We start from the raw sequence: 23,793 nt of genomic DNA on the forward strand, positions 1-23,793 counted from the left end.
AGAAATTTAAATGTAGTGCAAATAATAAAGTGATTTAATTGTTGATTTGTTTGGCTCAGGTTTAGTATGGAAATTTCAGCTTCCTGGAATGAGTGTCTCTGCTGGGATGATGGTTTTTACTGCAGCGCCTCCTGCTGGTGTTTAAGAGTTTGATGAAGAATTCTGTTCTCAGGGTTTGATTAGGTCCAGTTTAGGTCATTTTCTCAAATTATGTCATCAAAAAATGGTTCAACAAAAATATTTTAGCTTGCACAGTGTATAGAAACACAGTGTCAGTCAGACTGTATAAGGTATATTTAATGCATTTATCATTCATTTTCCATAAACTGAAATACCATACTATATATATATATATATATATATATATATATATATATATATATATATATATATATATATATATATATATATATATATATATTTTTTTTTTTTTTTTTTTTCAGTAAACTGAATAAATGATTAATGTAAAATGATATAAAATGCTTAAATGAGAGGAAGCATGTTTTCGGTTACTAATTGTTGTTTACTGATAATTAATCTTTTTAAACCAGTTCAAGTTCAATTCATTTATAAAACATGTTTCCAACTGCCACAAGGCTGCACAGAGTGCTTTACAGAAAAGAAAAAAAAATAAACGATATGGGCATTAACAGTAACAGCAATAAGCAGATAATAAGAAAGAACACAGAAAGTGTAACAATAAAAAGGCCAAAAAATAAAAATAGACATTTTTGCCTAATTAAAAGATGCTACCACAGTTCCCTGCTGAAAAATCCAGCTTAAACCAGCCTAGGATGGTTGGCTAGTTTTAGCTGGTCGACCAGCCTGGTTTTAGAGGGGTTTTGGCCACTTCCAGGCTGGTTTCCAGCCATTTCCAGCCTGGTTTTAGCTGGTCAGTTTATGTAGTGCAGTAATCAGTCCAGAAGCAGCATCAGCTGTGGGAGTCTAATCAGTGGAGACTAGGAGCAGGTGTGTGTGTGGCATGACTGAATGGCTGTTTCTCATTATGCGTTCTTCAGCGGTCTTACGTCCTCGTGTTCTCGTGCAATGTAATCATTAGCTGCCTAAATTCAGCTCCAATACTCAAGAACGCAAGTACGGAGGACTCCCAGAAGTCATTGCGACTGGAAGTGGCAAGCGTAGCATTTTATTTAGATTTATTAATAAAGTTCAGAGATGTCACTTATTTACCTCAGGAATTTCCCTAAATGAAATGGTGAAAGTAAACATCACCATGAACATCTTAATAAAGGAATAAACACGTAAAGGGCGTTTGTGCCCTGCTGAAAAATCCAGCTTAAACCCGCCTATGCTGGTTGGCTGGTTTTAGCTGGTCGACCAGCCTGGTTTTAGAGGGGTTTTGGCCACTTCCAGGCTGGTTTCCAGCCATTTCCAGCCTGGTCTTAGATGGTCAGGGTGGGAGATTACCGGCTAAAACCAGCTTGACCAGCCTAGCCAAGCTGGGAGTCCAGCCAAAACCAGCTATGTCCATCTTAAACCAGGCTGGTCAAGCTGGTTTTAGCTGGATTTGGCCTGTTATTTTCCAGCCTGACCAGCTAAGACCAGGCTGGAAATGGCTGGAAACCAGCCTGGAAATTGCCAAAACCCCTCTAAAACCAGGCTGGTCAACCAGCTTAAACCAGCCAACCAGCCTAGGCTGGTTTAAGCTGGATTTTTCAGCAGGGATTGCTGAAATTCGTATTAAAATCTGTTTTATTTATATTGTGCAGAGTATATTGATAATGTTTTTATGCACAGTATATATTTTGAAAAGGGGAAAAACAATAAATCGTTGTATGAATGCTGCACCGTTTAAATAATTTACCATTTAAAACATGTGAAGGTCATGTGACCATCAGGAAGAACGCAGCATCTCATTTAAGGACGTGTCCTCAGCCCTCGCGGTCTCCTGAGTTTGTTCTTCTGAGGACACCTGGCAAGACCGGTCTCCACAAGAACGCAAGTCCGTTCCCTGCGTTCTTGGAATTGAGAAACAGCCAATATGTAGTCCATAAATGGCCTATTTGTAGTCCTTTAGCGACTAACAAATACTGTAAACAATATAAGGCATTCCTCGGAAAATAAAATAATATGTAAACAAATAAGCAAGCAGGATATTTGCATTTGCTTGAAATTATACAACACCATGTTGTTTACTGTCACAGGATCACTAATGACCATTGATGTCACCACAAGTTTACATAAGACAAACTAGTTTGTATCAGTGTCTTCCTGTTAAATGATATTTGTGTACAGCCAGTTTGCCTGTCTCCATAGGTTAAATATAACTCTATAGATCTGCGCTGACTACTAAATTGTCGGTTTATTCACGTAGTGTGTTTGGTTGAACACATGCAGTTACTCCCTGGCTGTAGCTGTTGTTTGTAGTTATGTTTGCTGCATCTGACTGTGTTTGCTGTGTTCACAGCGTCTGGCATCCTATAGTTAATCATGGGGAAACATTTCATGATACTGTTTTGAGACAAGATTCTGGGCAGGTGGCTGACCATTTGTGTGTGGTGGTGGTTTCCTACTGACTGAGTGCTGTGTGTTTATGTGTGGCTTGACTGGGTCTGCATCTGGTGGTACTGATGTGTAATCATATGAACCCGTAAGCATAGTAACTGGGGGTGTCACGACTGTCAGTGACCACCTGAGGGTGCTGTAGTTCAATGGACACTGAATGGAACTACAGCGCCCAAAAAGACTACATTTCCATACATTCTTTCGCGCACACACCCGGTCTGTCATCTACACTGATTTACAACCACAGCTGTCTCCGTTCTCCGTGATTACCAGGACTATATATTCAGTCATTCAACCACTGTTTGTTATCGCGACGTTTGTCTTTCTTGTTCCCAGTAAGTCTGTTATTCCGAGTTGTTATTCCTGATCTTGTTCTCTTATTCTGTTAAAGTCTAGTTCGTGTTTATCTGTCTTAGTTTCTTGTTTCGTTGTTAATTTGTAAGTTTGCACTTTGGTATTTTGATATATAAATTTTGGTATTAAAAATCTGCACTTAAATCTGCAATCTTTTGTTTTTGTTATTGTTTTGATCACGCCTAACGTGACGGGGGATATGTTTAGAGACAGACCATTTAGGAACATGATTAATAATTATATGAATGTAAACTTTTGGATCTCATGATGTAATTATACACTAGTATATTTTGAGTTGGGGAGCACGGTGGCTAAGTGGTAAGCCCTGTCGCCACACAGTAAGAAGGTCGCTGGTTTGAGTCCCGGCTGGGTCAGTTGGCATTTCTGTGTGGAGTTTGCATGTTCTTCCTGCATTTGCCTGGGTTTCCTCTGAGTGCTCCGGTTTCCCCCACATTCCAAAAACATGCACTATAGAAGAATTATTGAACTAAATTACCCATAGTGTATGAGTGTGTGTCTAAATTTAAGTGTGTATGGGTGTTTCCGAGTACTGGCATGCGGCTGGAGGAGCATTCGCTGTGTAAAACATAAGCTGGAATAGTTCTAGTAATTCTGACCTCTGATAATCAGGGACTAAGCTAAAGAAAAATGAATGAATGTATGAATGGTTCTTGGTGGTTAAATTAAGCATAAACTAATGTGATAATCAATACATTAATTAACAAACAGTCATGTACCAACAAGTAATTAAGGCAGCCGTTATTCATAATGAACTTTCCTGAATGAGTTTTACTGCAGATTCCACACAATCATTAGCCCCTTTCACACATACAGACCTTTCCGGAAAATTGACGGCAATTTTCGGAAAGGTCTGTATGTGTGAACAGGTCCTTTTTGAAAATACCGGTAAATTCGTTCTGGCTATTTTCCGGAAAGAGAAGTTGTAACATTACCGGTAATTTGCCGGAATGCTGCGCTGTGTGAATGCAGAAGGAAGATTGCCGGAATAAGCGTGTGCACGTCTAGAACGTGCTGACCTGAGACGTCTGCTTTAGCCAATCACAACAGTCAGACGCATTCACGTCCGCGCGGTTTGTGAGGATAAAAGCCTTTGAATATTTTTCCAGACACATTTAGCTGCTAGAAGTTAGTCAGATCACGTTTATATGTTCTTCTTAATGCCAACTGTGTAAATAATCATCGATGAGATGCTTATGATAAGCCGTTGTTTGTTTACCTTCAAGCTTTGCATGTGCCTGTGAAACAGCCTGTGAGCGCCTGCACACGCACATATTATGAACATCTCGACATGAGAAAGTGATCCTGCGAAAGTTGTTCACAATATTGATCATCCACAGAGTTTGTAATTTAGTCAAATGTTTACAAATACAAGCGCAGCCGTGTAAAGCTCATTTGTGGTGAATGATGTCACAATTTACCGGTATTTTTGGAATAAATGTGTGAATGCTCTTTTCCGGAAAATTTCTGCAACGTCCTCGCCTGTGTGAACAGCACTTTTTTCAATATACCGGTAAAGTCGATCCGGAAATTTTCCGGATATTTACCGGTATCACTGTGTGGGGCTATTGACACCCCTTCCTTCCAACCACCCACCATCCTCTCTCTCCGCCTCACTGCATCTCAACCTGCACTACAGATCAGTGGAGAGTATCAAGAGTCTTCAGGATACAGAATAGGCCCAGATAGAGGCCCCGTTTACACTAACGCGTTTTCGTTTTAAAACACATAAGTTTTGCTACGGTTACGCCATCCGTCCACACTACGCCAGAGTTCTCGAGCACTGAAAACGGAGCGTTTTGAAAACGCTGGAGAGGCCGTTTCAATTCTGAAACGCTGCTGCTCCATTTCAGTGTGGATGAGGAAAAACGGAGACATCTGAAAACGGAGGCGGGACTACAGAGATTCGCTACCTGATTGGGGCTTTTGTGTCATTGCGTTTCCTTCCCTTATTCATCAAGCTTCTATCACATGACAATAACACATGGCTTTAACACTACCGGAAGACAGTACTGTAAACAACAACATGGGCACAGAAATGGGAGCGTTGTTTGCACTATTGTCTGTTTTAGGCGCCATTGGTTACATTTAGTAACAACTCGACCTCGTCGTCTGTCCACAAAAAGACCTCTCTTGCTTCCTTTGCCATCGCGTTTAATGTTCAACCGGCATTTGTTGACTAACAATAACCAAATGCCGAGCGAGACGCATGCTTCCTGTTTATACTAGTACGCGCATGCCCAGAGTGCGCGAATGGTCACGTGATATAGGTTTTTGGTGGCGTAGTGTGGACGGAGATATGTTCAGAGACGCTAGGTAAGACGTTAGTGTGGACGAGGATCGTTTTTGATCTAAAACGCCGTTTTAAAACTAACACGCACTAGTGTAAACGGGGCCAGAGTCTCACCAGCCTGTTTTCCAGCTCTATCCCTGCCCTTCAACAGATCAGTGGAACTTTGCAAAGTCCCTGCCAGCTTCAAATATTCCACTATCACCCCTGTACCCAATAAACGACAAAAAATACATGGAAAAAAGATAATAAAAGGAAATGCAAATTTTATGGTGGATTTTTCTGCTGTAGCCAGTATGGAAATGCTGTATTAGTAGGACATACAGACTCTTGACCACATTCAAATGAACATACTGCTACAGGAGTACAGAAACATGTAAATGAAAAAGAAACAATGACAAAGTCCTTTGTTTAGAGAAATGATTTGATATGCTGAATGACGGATGAGAGCAGATGTAGAATACTCACACAGTCTGAAGCTGCAGCCAGAAACATCAGACTGAGGACAGAAACACACCAGCTCTGAGGTAAGAACAACACACATCTACATTATACACACGAACACACTTCTGACATCTGTTGATGCTCTTATTGATTGTGTATTCTGCATTAATGCTTCTCTTTTACTGAAAGGTTTTGTTTCTAAATAAATATGATTTTCTTTCTCAGAAATGGCTCAGACTCTAAATTTCCCTCTTCTCCTCATTGGTGAGTGTGTTTGTAGTTTTATTTATGGTTTATAGTTTCATTAGGTTTGACTCTGTTCTGAAAATCATTAAAGCAAAGTGTCTCTTTCACAGCTCTCTGCTCCATATCTGAATGTGCTCAGCGTCAGTATCACTTTATAAATCAGCTGAAGACCCGGACTGAAGCTCAGAGATACTGCAGAGAGAAATACACAGATCTGGCCACTGTTGACAACATGAACGACGTGAACCTGCTGATTAAATTTGTGAAAGTGAATGACAGAGGGGTCTGGATTGGTCTTCAGGGTACGAATGATATTAAATGGCATTGGTCTTCAGGTGGTCCTGTGTTCTTTCTGAACTGGGCATCTGGACAACCATACAGCGGTAATAATTGTACTTTTACAAAGAATGGACAGTGGTTTGTTGGGGCATGTAATGCCACCTGGACTTTCATCTGCTACAACAGTAAGTACAAACATCTATAAAACTATATATATATATATATATATATATATATATATATATATATATATATATATATATATATATATATATATTATGCAATACATTTTCAATAATAAAAATCTAGAGTTAAAAGGATTTAGGATACATGTGTTTCAAATATGTATTTCAAATACAAAATAGTACTTTGTAATTTGTATTTTGTGGGGTTGATGAAATTGGGTATAAATTTTTTATCAAAATACTTTAGTGTCTCGTATTTTTGTATTTTAAAATACCGAAGTCTACAAGATTACGTCATAAAAATGCGGCCTCTGATGCAGAAAATCTATTAAGAAGAGGGTCAATGCTTGGAGAATGGATGGAAATTATGCAAAAAAAAAAAAAAAAACTGACAAATGGCAACACAAGTCAGCAATCATTCAAAATAGCACACTACACTGCACAATGCTAAGACCAGTAATATACAAATGGCAGAAAATGTACAATAGGCATCAGCATCTTTGTTTAAGAAATGGGTAACACTTTACAATAAGGTTCATTAATTAATGCATTTACTAACATGCACTAATCATGAACAACACTTGTTTAATTGAACATTTACTAATGCATTATTAACATTCAAGTACATGCTTGTTAACATTAGTTAATGCACCATGAGTTAACATGAACTAACAATGAACAACTGTATTTTTATCAACTAACGTTCATTAACATGAATAATACTGTAGTAAATGTGTTGTTCATTGTTTGATCATGTTATTAAATGCATTACTTAACATTAACTCATTCATTCATTAATTTTCTTGTTGGCTTAATCCCTACATTATTCTGGGGTTGCCACAGCAGAATGAACCGCCAACTTATCCAGCAAGTTTTTACGCAGCGGATGCCCTTACAGCCGCAACCCATCTCTGGGAAACATCCACACACACTCTCACACTACGGACAATTTAGCCTACCCAATTCACATGTACCGCATGTCTTTGGACTGTGGGGGAAACCGGAGTACCCGGAGGAAACCCACGCGAAGACAGGGAGAACATGCAAACTCCACACAGAAACGCCAACTGAGCCGAGGTTTGAACCAGCGACCTTCTTGCTGTGAGGCGACAGCACTACCAACTGCGCCACTGCCTCACCCTTAGAATTAACTAATGAACCTTATTGTAAAGTGTGAACAAGAAATCAGATGGAATAAAATATAAGTCCTTAAGAATATGATGTGGAGTCTTCAGCATATAATCATTCTCAGTCTCAGTGCTGCAGGTGGAGATGAAGAGGTACTATAGAAATATAAAACACCAGGCACCTTTGGCTTTTTCCTTTTATTAATCCGGGGTCGCCACTGCGAAATCGGGGGTCGGGGATGCCCCTCTAATCGCCCTTTTCCTCTGAGTGGTACGGTACAGTTCGGTAAACTAATATGGTTGTTTCCACTGTCAACTTTGAACTCAACCGAACCGTACCACTTTTTCGGCACCCTTTGCAAAGGGTACCAAAACATGAGAAAGTGTACCAAAAGGCGGAGCTAGATGTGCAGCTGAACGCTATTGGTTTACAGAGATACGTCATTCGCATGCAGCCAAAATGAAAACAAAGAAACCGCATATACACAGGGCTTTACATTAACACTCATCAAATGCGGGTAGATTTCAACGCTGGCGGGTAAGACAAACAATCGCACTAGCCACTTTGGCTGGTTAAAATAATTTTCCCAGATAATAATGCTTAAAAGCAGGGTTCGACAATAAGCATGGTCCAATACATGCATGCAAAGGCGATCTTAGAATTGAGAAGCAACACGACTGGCAAAAGTAACTGCGTTCGCGCGAACAATAGTGTCATACAAGTGTCAGTGTAAAAAATCAGGAGGAATCAAATGCAGGAAAAACAGGCATTTATTACTTCAGTGGGCTGTAGAGGGGATATAATACAACAAAAAAATTCCCAGCACAGGGTGCTGTAAATGCCACAGAAAAGCACAAAATTCTGGCAAAAAATAAATAAATAAAGTTCAATAGAGGGCGCTCAGCGATCCAAAGTCGCCAGTTAAAAGGGGGCAAAAAGACAGAAAGGATAATTACAAGCAATACTAAGTGCTTCCAGCAGGAGGCGCACAGCGGTCCAACTCTCCAGTCAATACGGGGAACACAGCTTTATCAACGGCCGAAGTAAAAGCGCCCGGGCGGGATTCAAGGTGGCCAGAGAGGGAGAAGATCGCTGGTGGGCGGTATAGAAAAGGCAGAAGCAGGAAGTGAAGAGGGAAGCGTCTGCCACAACTGATAGCAGCGAGGGCGATTTGATGAAAGGGGAAAAAAACAGGAAACAGTCCAAACCACAAAATCGAAATAAAAAAACTGGCACTGGAGTCAAAATGGTTACAAGACAGGACACGATCTAAGAGGCCACCGCGTGAGGTAAACACACCCGGTACAAGACAATGACAGAGAGAAGAATAAATAGGGAGACTAATAAGGCTAAGACCAGAGACAGGTGCGAATAATGAAATAATGATCTAATGAGTAACCTGATGAGTGGGAGGAGTAAGGCAGTGGAGCACATGGCGAGCTGTCAAAACAATGCCATGTGCTACGAGAAAACAAACACAAATGACTGTGACAACATGCAGGCGACAGACCATGACAAATAGAAAGCAGGTGAATACCGAATGAGAGGATGATCGCTCGCGCGCATCACATTACACGTGCGCAATATATTTTAATACAAAAAAAAAACTCTTCATATATCACACTTTTAAAATACAAGACAAATAAGAGCAGTGGCATTGCTAGGGTCGTAAAGGATAAGGGGTTAGCCCAATTAAATAAATACTTTTTGCCCATCACTGAACGCATGCAGTAATAAAATAATGTGTTACTGAATATAAATCACATAATTATACATGTATAAATATATTGCCAATTTTTAAAATGATGATTAACTAAATATATAATATTAAAATATATATTTAAATGACACATTATGTGATTCTGTATATATTTATGGCAGATGCTCTGTTTTGACAAATCTCAGTAATACAAAAAACCCACTCCATTGGTTACAAGCATGTTTGATGATGCTCTGTTCCTGTTCATTCATTCACATATTCATTCAAGTGAGCACAGGACTGGTGTTTGTCAATCAGATGAAGAACTGGAGAGACGCTCAGAGTTACTGCAGACAGAATCACATTGATCTGGTCAGTGTGAGGAACCAGAATGAGAATCAACAGCTGGAGAAGTTCATTAATGATAGTCAGAAATATGGATCTGCAGTCTGGATCGGTCTGTTTAGAGACCCATGGCAGTGGTCAGATCAGAGCAACTCCTCATTCAGATACTGGAAACCTGGTGTACCTTATAGTCCAGATGATACACACTGTGGAGCGGTTGAAATGTTCGATCAGGGGCAATGGAGTGACTACTCGTGTAGTGGTTCACAGCAGCTTCCTTTTGTGTGTCATGAAGGTGAGCAGATCCACACTCAATCCATCATCAGCTCCAGATCTCTTAAAGGGGTGGTCCACTACGATACCATATTTGAAACTAGTTGCAAGGGGCAGTGGGGGGGCTGTGGGGTAGTGCGCCGTATCTGATGCAGTTCGGATGCAGAACGTATTTGAGAATCGGGCAGGAGACGCGTGTTTTCCCTGAGATTATCATACGTTTGCTGGCATCCGGGAGTCTCTACATTTGTGGGAGACTTCTGGAAGTTTCGGAAGACTTGAGATGTCTGTAGCAGTGTGAACATTAACAACATCTCTGAATGTAAGACGTTCAAAGTTCAATATAAAGGGATACATTGGCTTTTACAGCGTTAGCTTAGCAAAGTCTACAGCAAACAAAGTTTAGGGACTACAAAAATACATCCAGGCTAGTGAGATCATAAATGCTTCAGGTTATGCGCATTCACCATGCACACACACCCCGCGCAGCACAGGGGCGTGGCCAGAGGCACTGTAATGTTATAGCAGAGAAAGCTAAAATGGCGTCTAAACACTGCTATTTCCACAGAGCTTCTTCTGTTTCAGTATTTGGGCTTCGAAAGAACACGACAGAGAGAGAAGTGCTTACAGTTTCATTTTAATTATGTTCCAGAGGATTCTAATAAATATATAGCTAGCTAGTTTAGTGCTGGACTCGGCTAAAACCTCCTCAAAACCTGTAACAACCTGTAGTTATTTTAATTGGTTAAAATTGATCTATTATATGCATAGTGTCTAGTGTGGGGAGTCAACGGATCGTTCCAGAACGGAACAAGCCACAGACCATGTTATCCTTAAAAGATTGGTTGGTGCCTAAATGTCTGAGCTTTGATTTCATTTTCAAAGCAATCCACAGGCACCCAGCAAAAGGCAAATCCACAGGATACCTAGCCAGTCAACATCACAGTTGCGTGTTAATTAACTTTACACCCTAAAACAATAAGAGGCTCTACAATCAAAAACCCAACAAACCGGTTTTTGAGAAGTACCTTTTGGTTCGCTTGTCCTTTGGCGTCTGCAAGGAATACACATTCTCAGGCAGACACAGAAGCGATCAGAAACGCTTGCAAAGTTTAATGGACATTTAAGTAAAACAGTTTATTTGAGTAATGTATGTTTACTTTATGTTTCTGTAGGTTTTTGTGTGTACACGTTCCATGTGTTTAACAAAACTGTTATAGATAGTTCTTGAGTAATAGCCCTCAGTGACAAATGAAATCTACAGAATGTTTGTGAAATACTTTGTTTGGTATCGATTGAAAGCTAGGAACATTTTAAATGCATTGGTTTATATGAAGAAACCATACTATGAAAAGTGTTGACGTTATAAGACTTTATTTTAACCACTATGCTATCAAAGCAGCACCCACACCAGGTGTCAACCCGGCCTCCTAGAGGGCAGAATTGGGGTGTGACTCCACCCCGCACCTTATCTGATTGGACAAGTATTGTGTAGACCCAGCCTCTACCAAAGCCTATAAAACTTTGAACAAAGAAATTTCATCGTCGTCTTTTGCCGGTCATCTTTGCCAGTCGTCACCGCCGTCGCTGCCCGGACGTCGCTCTTCTCGTGCTGTGGCCGTTACATCGCCTCGCCGGAAGCCTCGTTACACCACGGAGCAGACCGCGACCTTCACTTGCTGCCGGCTCGACCCCCGATCTGCTTGTGCAACCGCTTCAACAACAAGCCATCGGGTCAACACATCCAAACTCTGAAACTCATCATAACTACAGGAACCCAGGAAGGACTTCGAACGCCGCTTTGTCCAACATCTGTATCCCTAGCAACCGACTAAGGAAACCCCTCTTCACCGACAAGGGAATTCCATCACGTCACTGAAGTTGCTACGCTGACCAATCAGCTTCGCCGGGATTTCCCTTTGGACCAGTCAAGGAAACCAAATTACATCAGAACGCAAGTAGCACAAACAAGGTTTCTATCCATTGCTGACTCTGGTGTGAATTATGTTGAAGTAGTAAAGAATAGCGAAATTCTCTGCTTTTATGGTTTCTCTCAGGTTGCAATGCTAAGAACTTAGCAAAGGCTAGAAGTTAAATCCACTCAGTCAAAACTCTCCTCAAACTGCTTGTGCGTGCGTGTGTGTATGTATGTGCGTTTGTTTGTTTTACGTAGATTAGTACTTTGTGTTATAGAGTAGCAATAAACTTTTGTTTCGTTTTAAGATCCGTGTTGGTGTGTTGTGTGCTTTATAAGTTAATGCCTCAGCTTCAGATACTGCTACCTTGCTTATTAAATAATTAGATACTGTTTTTATATTGTTATTGTTGGCCACGTAATAATATAATACAGAATTGCTTTACACTAAACGTTCTATTTGCTGGACAAATACTAAAGTTAAGTGTAAGCTTTAAATAATTCTATGTGAATCATGTTCGAATCTTTGATTCGAATCCCCAAAGTTTAAACATGATTTAAACCAAAGAGCTGATTCTTACATAGTGGTGGAGAATAATTTGGGCAAGCAGATCTAACTTTTAAAGCACAAAACCCAGAAATCACGTTGTTAATCTTTTCTATTTTTGTCCGGAAAGAATAGATTAGAGGGAACAAAAGTTTTGCTACTGCACAATTTCATTCTGGTACCATTTGTTTTATTGCTTGACTACATTTAGTGTTGTTAAGAAAGTAAAACTTCATTTAAATTGTCCGCCGAGACAAACTGTAAGCCGCTCTAAAGCGCATGTAGAGAAAGACAAAGCGTATTCCTTTGTGCTTATCTCATAACGTTATATAAGGCCTTCACAGTATGATTTCGTACGCCGCGATTCCCGGATGGAAACTCAGCTGTGTTTTCTCCTGGTAACTGATTTAGCATAGCTAACTAAATTCTTGTTGCCCTGTAATTTGCTAATACTTAGTAAATTATTTAAAACGCGGAGCTCAGAGAAAGCTGCCTAGCGTAGTTTATAGGAGAAGTTTTGAAATTGATCAATTGAAATTGTGGTTTGATTCCACGGATGTGTTTGCAGTCTAAACAGACTTAACACAGAGTGCTGAGATCCCCCATATCTCTGTCACGATTTGTATTAATCTCAGAAATCCTGTTGATTAATTTATCTCACTTTCATAAGTTGAGAATCGTTCAGTACTGTTAAGATATAAAATCTAACTAGTGCTTTTTGCTTGAACAGTGTGAGATGCGCCGTCATCTCAAGTGATACTGTGAAATTTGCTATTATTCCACTTTGTGGTCGTTGCCATAGCAGCAACCTTGGTCCGGAAGTACAGAGAGACTTGCCGGAATTACATTCAAGCGCGCATGTGCAGTCCGCCAGCGCCAGCTTGAATTGTAAACAATGAGCATAGCGTGAAGCTAAGCTAAACTAACGCTAAGGCGTTTGCATTGAAGTCTATGCATTTCCAGTAGCAGCGAAGGCTAATAGATAGCACATAGCATTTAGTGGTCTAAAATGCATTGTATGGCTGATGTTTGAAATAACTCTTGCATCTCAGTTATTTCTCTTTACTCACCTTGGAAAAGTTAACAAACGCAAAGTTAATCAAAGTGTGCACGATCTAACTGCTGAGTTTAATCACTACTGTTTTATTTTATTTTTGTTTTTCCTGCTGTACCTGGCCTGTTGAATTTAATCAGTTTGAACTCACATAAGCTGTTGGTTTTATTAGTGATGAATTATAGTTTTGTTTTCATGACTATAAATTAATGCTCTCTGACCTGTACAAGTATAAATACTTTTTCCATTCATCAACATCTAGGAACACCCATTTCCTATAATTGTTGATTTATACGGATAAGACTCACTGATTAAATAAATTATAATTGTTTAATTTAATGATAAACTGCATTAAATGTTACTCTAACCAACTTCATTGTTTTGACATTTTAATTTCATTAATGGTTCATTTATGCATGGCTCTATCATTTTAATAACAATTATTAATAAAATTTAGTCATAAGTGTTCTTATCAATTTTAAAGATAACTTATAAAAGTATTACAACGTTTCAGATTTAAAGTTAAGTTTAATTCAAAATTGAATTTAGTCTATTAAATTTAGTTTATTTTAAGCCTGCTAACAGACAGTGCTCCCCCTGCTGCTTCATTGATGCAATTGGACAGTGCAGCCCAGTGAGCTGTAATGGTACCAACCTAAGCCATCATTGAGCCTAGTCTTAGAGCAGTAGCCCTCCAATTAGCCAAACTTCAAAAGGAAAACTCAGATTTTTCTACTACGTAGGCTAAGTGGTTACTATATCACACAATAAAACCAACCCTTCTTGAGTATCAACTTAACAGTGCCATTGTTTTGACATCCTTAATTACACCTAATGCTAAGGGAAAACTAACTCCTTTGTTATCTCTTTCAACTAACTATCTTCTTTTTACTGGACTATTGATGCTGGTTTAAGGATTGTGCTTGTGAGAGTCAAAAAGCAGAGAATTTCAGAAACATTTAATAGATGTTTGGGACACTTGAACACTTTTAATTGTTAAAATTGTCTGATCTCACCCCTCCTTTCTCACTCATCAGGTCACCAAGAAGATAGGCGTCGTTAGATCCAATTCTAAACACGCATCCAGAAACAATTTATTTGGTGTACGGAGTCAATCCTATTCAGAAGCCAATACTGTTATTGTTGTCCCACTTTCTGTCACTTCAGAGGAAAGTTAATAGCAACTTCAGTCCTGGTATTTAGAAATCTTATTTTTTTTATTTAACAAAAGCTAAAGGAACCCTCTTTCTAGGAAAGTGGAAAATACAGATTTTCACCCTACTCCTTGGTCTCCTTATCACTTTTGTTTTTCTTTGTTCTCTCACTGTGTCTGTGCTACTGACTCTTTCCACAGAGACTACCAGTTAGACACGCGTACCCACCAGAGGGCCACAGTTCCAGAGAACCACACTTCACTCAACATTAGAACACACTTAACATTGCAAATTAACATTTTTCCTTTTCTGTTTGCATTGTTCTACCTTGTTTTTTTTCTTTCTCCTCTCTATCTCTCTTCAAGGTCTGTGTCAGTTAAAATCCTAAGTCCTCCCCTCGCCGCAAAACATGGCTCACTCCAAAGATCCTGTTGGCCACTGGAAGGACCTGGAAACATGGCTGAGCGTTGTAACAGGCAGTCTCCTCCCTAAAGCTGCCGAAACACTGCAGCCCCTGACGCAAAACCAATTGGATGAGAACATAGACAGCATCATGAAGCAAGACCCAAGTCAAAGCTTCAACCACAAGGAGCTGGCCAAAATCACTGGTACTTTGAGTCACACACTCATAGCCACCCTCAAGTTGAGTGAAAGACACGCCTCCCAACTCCAACACAAGCTGACACGCCTGCAAGCCCGCATCGAGCAGCTAGAGCTAGAGGGTCAGGAACGTCTGGAACAACCAAGTGAGGTGGATGAAGGTACCACAGAGGAGATCGACAAACTACAAGAAGCTTTAACAGCCATCACAGAAGAAAGAGAACAAGCCAGAGCAGACCACGCTGACGTCGCTAACAAGCTAGATTACGCTGAACAACTACTGAAGGAAGCGAAGGTGGACTTAAGAGACAAGAAGGCCAGAATCAAAGCCCTTGAAACTCACCTGAGCGAAGCAAGACATGAGATCGACAGACTAATGCAGGAAGTGGATGACATCAAAGAGGAGTCCGCCAGTGAACTCAGGCATGCCTATGCACTGCGCTATGAACCTCCAAAGACAAGATGTGCACCAGCCTCGCCCCTGCCAAGCAGGACAGGATCCCCTGTCCCTGAGCTCTCACCTATTGAAAGAGGTGAGAAACCATGCCGAAGATCTTCGCCAACACCTTCTGAAGAGCCTTACCTTACCCCACAGCGACGAGAGCCTGTGATAGCCAGTCACAGATCGTCATACAGTCTGGACCTTAAAGACCTTGACAAGCTGGCCAGAAACATTGGCAAGTTTACTCCAAGTGTGTCAGGTGGTTTGGAGGTCCACGCTTATTTGCAAGACATTGATTTCCATCTGGAAATGAGACCCAATGTCTCTGATAAAGAAAGACTGTATTTGCTTCGAGCCACATCCAGCACTGAGGTGCGCAGCTTCCTGGACCGACAACCGGCTCGGGTAAAGAATGATTACCGCTTGCTCCAAGAAGCCCTCATCAGAGAGTTTGCAAACCCTGAATCAGATCAAGGACTGTTAGGTGCTCTGGAGACAAAGCAAGCTCGCAATGAGTCCCCACATGCTTACTACAACCGACTCAGGCAAGCCTTTTTCGGAACTCACAACGAACCGAATATGGAAGAAGACCTGAACTTTAAGATTCTCTTCCTGAGAAACCTCCATCCTGCTGTAAGCCAACATCTCGGAGTACTCGCATGCCCACGAACAATGAGCATCCAGCAATTGCGAGATTTGACACAGAAAGCCCACGACAAACAAAAGATGGTGTTAGAGAAAAACACTAAAACTGCCACCGTTTTTGACTTTAACACCCATCCAGAACTGGCACTAGAGGGTGCCCAACGCTCAAACAGCGTGAGACCACCATCCCCAACGTGGAATGCGTCTTCGTCCAATAGACAACGGAACTCCTACGATGACACAAGACCTAAACAAAGGAACAGTCACTGGCATGGACCGCGTGGACAACGACGCTCACCTGAACACCACCAGGAAAGAAACCAATGGGGGTCAAACAAAAGCTGGTCACCATCTAAGGGAAGACATCAAAACCCTGGATCATCAAGTCCAAGGAGTCAAAGAAGGTACTCCAAAAACTTCCACCCTGACAACGCTCAGACTCAATCCCAGCAAGAGGAAAATGCCCCACAGGGATTTAACCCTCAAGAACTGGTGAAATTGATGATGAAAGAGTTTCTCAAATGCATAGAGGAGGACAGGAAACGGGAAAAGGAAAAAGCAGATTCAGCCTGACTAGTTGCCGAGCGGAGAAGCAACAACCACCTGAACCAACAAACACTTGCAGGTGAAAGCCCTCAGGCTCCCAAAAGTGCCGTTCGGGTCGTCTGCCACTCCTCCGACAAACCTCAGTTCAGTCCTGAAACCCTTCCTGACGCATGCCAAACTCCGCTACCTCCGTTACTGGATGAACATTTGACTGCTCCATCATCATTGAACAACAAATGGGGGAGGACCACAACTTGACACAGATCAACTGTTCTATCCTCTTCACACTAACATAACCTTTGACATTCTAGGGAAACACCTAGTTAAACACAACACTAATACTTTCTCCTCTACAGCACTGCTAGAACAACTTCTAGTAGCGAGGATCCACTCCACATTTGCAACACTGTTTTGCTGGTTTTTAACCTACCTTGTTTTGTTGCATCACTGTGCCTCTTCATTTCCTTTCTCTCTCTCTCCCTAACTAATTTGCAGTTCCAGTCCCCTCTACAGGGAACTCCTGCAAATTCATGCACAGGGCCTAAAAGTAGGATTGACTCCTTCTCCCAAATTAGTGTCAATTGCTGCAGAATTATTGCTTATTTAAGTTGAAGCTAGCGCCACTCCATACTTGCAATGAAGTAAACTAGCTAAATAACTAAATTTGAATTATTTCAGGCAATGTTACACTACACCTTGTGTTCTTGACCCGAACAATTTAAGCTAAAACCTGCACCAGAACTCAGTCTATGGAATGGAAATGTGGTTTGTGTCTTGTGTGTCTGTTCTCTCTCTACCTATGCCTCTTGTTCCAGTGTCTGCCGATGTTCATGCCAGGAACATCACCATCCAAATGGGGGATGTGGGGAGTCAACGGATCGTTCCAGAACGGAACAAGCCACAGACCATGTTATCCTTAAAAGATTGGTTGGTGCCTAAATGTCTGAGCTTTGATTTCATTTTCAAAGCAATCCACAGGCACCCAGCAAAAGGCAAATCCACAGGATACCTAGCCAGTCAACATCACAGTTGCGTGTTAATTAACTTTACACCCTAAAACAATAAGAGGCTCTACAATCAAAAACCCACCAAACCGGTTTTTGAGAAGTACCTTTTGGTTCGCTTGTCCTTTGGCGTCTGCAAGGAATACACATTCTCAGGCAGACACAGAAGCGATCAGAAACGCTTGCAAAGTTTAATGGACATTTAAGTAAAACAGTTTATTTGAGTAATGTATGTTTACTTTATGTTTCTGTAGGTTTTTGTGTGTACATGTTCCATGTGTTTAACAAAACTGTTATAGATAGTTCTTGAGTAATAGCCCTCAGTGACAAATGAAATCTACAGAATGTTTGTGAAATACTTTGTTTGGTATCGATTGAAAGCTAGGAACATTTTAAATGCATTGGTTTATATGAAGAAACCATACTATGAAAAGTGTTGACGTTATAAGACTTTATTTTAACCACTATGCTATCAAAGCAGCACCCACACCAGGTGTCAACCCGGCCTCCTAGAGGGCAGAATTGGGGTGTGACTCCACCCCGCACCTTATCTGATTGGACAAGTATTGTGTAGACCCAGCCTCTACCAAAGCCTATAAAACTTTGAACAAAGAAATTTCATCGTCGTCTTTTGCCGGTCATCTTTGCCAGTCGTCACCGCCGTCGCTGCCCGGACGTCGCTCTTCTCGTGCTGTGGCCGTTACATCGCCTCGCCGGAAGCCTCGTTACACCACGGAGCAGACCACGACCTTCACTTGCTGCCGGCTCGACCCCCGATCTGCTTGTGCAACCGCTTCAACAACAAGCCATCGGGTCAACACATCCAAACTCTGAAACTCATCATAACTACAGGAACCCAGGAAGGACTTCGAACGCCGCTTTGTCCAACATCTGTATCCCTAGCAACCGACTAAGGAAACCCCTCTTCACCGACAAGGGAATTCCATCACGTCACTGAAGTTGCTACGCTGACCAATCAGCTTCGCCGGGATTTCCCTTTGGACCAGTCAAGGAAACCAAATTACATCAGAACGCAAGTAGCACAAACAAGGTTTCTATCCATTGCTGACTCTGGTGTGAATTATGTTGAAGTAGTAAAGAATAGCGAAATTCTCTGCTTTTATGGTTTCTCTCAGGTTGCAATGCTAAGAACTTAGCAAAGGCTAGAAGTTAAATCCACTCAGTCAAAACTCTCCTCAAACTGCTTGTGCGTGCGTGTGTGTATGTATGTGCGTTTGTTTGTTTTACGTAGATTAGTACTTTGTGTTATAGAGTAGCAATAAACTTTTGTTTCGTTTTAAGATCCGTGTTGGTGTGTTGTGTGCTTTATAAGTTAATGCCTCAGCTTCAGATACTGCTACCTTGCTTATTAAATAATTAGATACTGTTTTTATATTGTTATTGTTGGCCACGTAATAATATAATACAGAATTGCTTTACACTAAACGTTCTATTTGCTGGACAAATACTAAAGTTAAGTGTAAGCTTTAAATAATTCTATGTGAATCATGTTCGAATCTTTGATTCGAATCCCCAAAGTTTAAACATGATTTAAACCAAAGAGCTGATTCTTACACTAGCGTTAACTGTATGTTGTAGCGAGGACGTAAACAACGGGAAATGCTGTTTGGCACCGCTAACATTTTAGCTACACATTCATTATTATCCTTCAATCCACTGTAAACAGCTACAATCTTCAGCAGTGCTGCAGTTTGTGATGGGTCGTTCATGAATGATTTGTTCATTTTGAACAAATCTTCAATATGACTCGGGAACTACGTGTGCGCACATTTGTGCAGGTGATATCGTTCATTTCAAGTCTTTTCAGACGTTCATCGCAGAAAGGCAGAAGCAAATCATATGCGTTTAGAGCCAGAAACAAAATTGATCCATTCACCTCTCGAGTCCTCTATCGGGTCTGAGTCATTCGTTCATCACGGGCCAATCATATGCGTTTAGAGCCAGAAAAAAGAATTGAAATGAAAGGTGAACTTATTATCATGGCTCCCACCGACTCAGACTGTATGTACATTGGTTAAGATTATACGTGACTGTCAGTGTAGCGTGAGCGAACCACTGACATTTGAAGACATGAAGAGGTGAGCTGAGCAAAGAGACAACAATACCTTCATAGACAAAAGAGCAGGTAAACATTGAATTATTATTTTCTCCTTCTTATATTCTATTTATGACTTATTTGTTGTGTGATCAACCTTTTTAGCTAGTTGTAGATGTGCAATTCGTAACATTTTAATAATATTTTGGTAAATTGAACCAAATTAACAAAAATGACTCTAAAAAAGATTCGTTCATCTCAATGAAAGAGACTCAAAGATCCGAGTCAGTAAAATGATCTGAACTTCCCATCACTACTTTCTACGTGGACGTTTTCTCTCCATTCTAAATCCCAAATTACAAACTCGCAAAAGATATGTGGACGTTTTATATTATTTACATATGCTTATTCAGAATATATGTGAAAGACACTTGTCAGATGTTATTTTAGAGAGACGGCACAAAAGCATGTGCTTGTAGAGGTATTAGTCAAATGATGCTTTTCTTGGTGACGTGGTCTGTTTCTCAATTCCAAGAGCGCAGAGAACCAAATTGTGTTCTTGTGGAGACCGGTCTTGCCAGGTATCCTAGGAAGAATGAACTCGGGAGACCATGAGAACAGAGAACGCGTCCTGTGAGGAATGAGATGATGCGTTCTTTCTGATGGTCACATGACCTTCATGCATTTTAAATGGTAAATTATTTAAACATTACAGCATTCATACAACCATTTCAAGAGTTCACACGTAGATATTGCTTGACAACTGTAAGCAGGTTTGGCATGCTGTCCCGGGAGAGAACCCTGAGCTCGGAGATAGTTGAGCCCAGGGCTCCCGCCAGGTCCATAGAGCATGTGAGGGGAGTACGAGATCAGGTGGTTCTCGAGAGCTCCCCTTTTTTGTAAAGGAGAAAAGGAGGAGAAAAGGGGTGGATGGGGGGTTTCATCGGAAAACGAAGATAAGGGAGTAATGTCTAGCTAGGCTACTTATAGTGGGTTAGGATAGATCTGTTTGGTGCTCCTCTCGAAATTAGTTTAAAAACTTCACTTATTGTTTTTTCCCTTTTCAAAATATATACTGTGCATAAAACATCATAAACATATGTTGCACAAAATAAATAAAACTGAATTTAATACGATTTTCAGCAAATAAACACCCCTAATGCGTTTATTCCATTATTAAGATGTTCATGGTGATGTTTATATTTACCATTTCATTTAGGGAAACTCCTGAGGTAAATAAGTGACATCTCTGAGATAAATCTAAATAAAATGCTGCGCTTCCCACCTCCAGTCGCAATGACTTCTGGGACCTCCAGAGCAAGTTCGGTGCTCAAGTCTGCATCGGTGCGTCCTCGATATCAAGAACACATCCAGGAAGTTTCACGCGTCCTCTGTTCTTGCGGTCTTGAGTATTGGAACTGAACTTTGGCAGTTGATGATGACGTTACACGAGAACACAAGGACGCAAAATTGATGAAGAACGCATATTGAGAAACAGCCATCCGCGAATCAGAGCAAATTATGTTAGCTAACCAATCAGAGCCACTTGAGAGCGGGCCTTTCGGAGTGAATGAAGCATGAGCACACATTGGTTTACATCTTATAAACACAAGTAAGCCTTAAAAATACACTGTGGACCACCCCTTTAAAGTTGACTCTACATGTCTGACATGACAGATTCCTCCACAGGAGGTTCTGCATGTTGTTGTTGATCAGTCTCTCTCTCTAGTTTCTGCTTTGTTTTGTGTCCAGATAAACTGATTGTGATCCAGCAGAAGCTATCATGGTCTGAAGCTCTGAGATACTGCAGACAGAATCATGTGGATCTGGTCTCGGTTCAGTCAGTGGAGATGCAGAATGAGGTGATGAACGTGGTTAAACTGGCGTCTACCGAGGCGGTGTGGTTGGGTTTACACAACTACTGCAGCATGAACATGTGGCTCTGGGTGAGTGGAGACATGGTGTGCTATCAGAACTGGGCTCCAGGGAACGGCAGCACACCGGAAAACTGCAAACTGGAGAACAGAAAAGGAGCAGTTCAGTCTGGAGGAGATCAGACCTGGATCAGCCTTCCTGAATCTCACAGACTCAACTTCATCTGCACTAACTACTGAGACAAAAGATGTGAGATTGTTGGTGTTTACTTCCATTCACTGTTTTCACACTGCGTTATTTTTATTCTCATTTACTTTTAAGTTTTGGACTTTGCTTTGGTTTGTGGAAAGCAGCTGTTTAAATGTGGACAAAAGTCTGTTTTATGACATGTTATTATTATTATTATTATTATTATTATTTTCCAAACGTTTTAAGGGATGATTCACACAAACAAATTAAATTAGGCCATGATTTACTCAACCTAAAGTCATTTGTAGGTGTAATCAAAATTAAAAATATCCTTGTCCTCCTAAGGTCTGAGCTACCTGACAAAAGTCTTGTCTTCAAACTCAGTTGTAAGAGCAACAAATAATAACTTGACTTCTACTTGATCATGTGTAAAAGTGTCAGAAGGTTGAATTTTCTGATGAATCACCTGTTGATCTGCATCCCGATCATCACATATACTGCAGAAGACCTACTGGATCCCACATGGACCAAGATTCTCACTGAAATCAGTCAAGTTTGGTGAAGGAAAAAATAAGGTTCAGTATGGGGGCGTGCAAGAGATCTGCAGAGTGGATGGCAACATCAACAGCCTGAGGTATCAAGACATTTGTGCTGCCCATTACATTACAAACCACAGGAGAGGGCAAAATCTCCAGCAGGATAGCGCTCCTTCTCATACTTCAGCCTCCACATCAAAGCTCCTAAAAAGCAAAGACGGTCAAGCTGCTCCAGGATTGAACATTATTGAGCATGTCTGGGGTAAGATGAAGGAGGAGGCATTGAAGATAAACACAAAGGTTCTTGATGAACTCTGGGAGTAGTGCAAGAACTTAGTAGTGCAGCTTTCTCTGACATTCCAGATGACTTTATAAATCAGTGATTTGAGTCAGAGATGTATGGATGCAGTCCTCCAAGCTCATGATGGAGTCAGACACAATATTCATTCTGTCTCCACTGCAGCAGGACTTTATATTCTATACTGGACATTATTTCTGTTCAGTCACAAGTAGGGGTGTCACGATTTAGATTTTTAATCGAAATCGATCGAAATTTATGCTCAATTTCGATTATCGAATCAAAAAGTAGAATCGTCGATGCTGCCACGCCCCCATGTCATGTCAGCTTGGCTTGCCAAGCGGGAAAAAAACAGGCTTGTTGAAGTGCTTGTTAAACTGCAGAAGCAGGAGACCCATCGACAGAACTTAAACCCTCTCCTCTTTCAATGAAGTCGCCGGTGTGGAAGCATTTTGGATTTCCAGTGAGTTATGTTGACAACGTTCATGTTGTCGACAAAAAAAACACAGTTCTGCAAGCTCTGCTATGTACGTATTACGTACGGTTCGTCCGATAGACAACACCGGCATAGCGGTCCTCCGCCCGCCCCCGTTGCAAATCCGCTCGCGAAAAGTACACACTCAGGCCCTGTTTACACTGTCTTTGTTTTTAAATGGCATTTTAGATCGACAACGATTTGACATCCACAGTGGCGTGTAGCATTTCTGAGCAGCCCTCCTTCCTCTCTACCTCTGAAAATGCACATCACGTGACCACACAGACACAGACGCACATACAGCCATGCGCTCGAGGCAGCAGGTCCAGGCAGTCAGAGGACTGCTTCAATCTTTCACTCACTTGTACTTAGTCACTTTAGCGAACACCTCAGATACTGTTGGCTGGTTCCTGTTGGCTGTGCGTCTTTTTTACCAACGCCATTATAACGACACAGATCACTGCCTATTCACGAGTCCCGCAGAAAAAGTGATTGACAGGTGGTAATTATGTGTGTAACTTGCCTTTATTCATTTACTGTATGATTTGTTTATGGGTAAAACAAAGACCATGCAGGTCAGGTAGTTTAAACGGTGGGCTACAAATAATTAATTAGGGATGTAACGGTATTGTAAATACCGTCATACCGCAATATTAAATTTTTTCGATAT

General features: G+C 41.0%; 4 protein-coding genes and 2 long non-coding RNA genes across 6 annotated transcripts in view; 4 read left to right on the forward strand and 2 right to left on the reverse strand.

Annotated features, from left to right (window-relative positions):
• The window catches only part of LOC147842925 (uncharacterized), a 959,952-nt gene that overhangs the window by 710,119 nt on the left and 226,040 nt on the right, over positions 1 to 23,793 (reverse strand). The gene's annotated exons all lie outside the window — the stretch shown is intronic.
• si:ch211-225k7.4 overlaps positions 1 to 23,793 on the forward strand; it is a 494,418-nt gene that overhangs the window by 49,865 nt on the left and 420,760 nt on the right.
• The window catches only part of si:ch211-63p21.8, a 120,733-nt gene that overhangs the window by 23,456 nt on the left and 73,484 nt on the right, over positions 1 to 23,793 (reverse strand). The gene's annotated exons all lie outside the window — the stretch shown is intronic.
• Positions 1 to 23,793, forward strand: part of si:dkey-88n24.3 — a 285,177-nt gene that overhangs the window by 17,839 nt on the left and 243,545 nt on the right.
• Positions 5,994 to 21,986, forward strand: si:ch211-63p21.5. The gene is made up of 3 exons (XM_087260588.1): positions 5,994 to 6,346; positions 9,463 to 9,809; positions 21,503 to 21,986. The coding sequence occupies exons 1-3, from the start codon at positions 6,111 to 6,113 to the stop codon at positions 21,862 to 21,864; spliced, it is 945 nt and encodes a 314-aa protein (XP_087116714.1). The 5' UTR covers positions 5,994 to 6,110; the 3' UTR covers positions 21,865 to 21,986.
• Positions 11,335 to 18,995, forward strand: LOC147842936 (uncharacterized). The gene is made up of 2 exons (XM_087260304.1): positions 11,335 to 13,865; positions 13,991 to 18,995. Exon 2 carries the CDS (start codon positions 14,867 to 14,869, stop codon positions 16,715 to 16,717), a length of 1,851 nt encoding a protein of 616 aa, XP_087116430.1. The 5' UTR covers positions 11,335 to 13,865; positions 13,991 to 14,866; the 3' UTR covers positions 16,718 to 18,995.

Source organism: Danio rerio, chromosome 7, assembly GCF_052040795.2.
Source record: "Danio rerio strain M-AB ecotype USA chromosome 7, GRCz13ab, whole genome shotgun sequence".
In the NCBI taxonomy this organism is placed as follows: domain Eukaryota; kingdom Metazoa; phylum Chordata; class Actinopteri; order Cypriniformes; family Danionidae; genus Danio; species Danio rerio.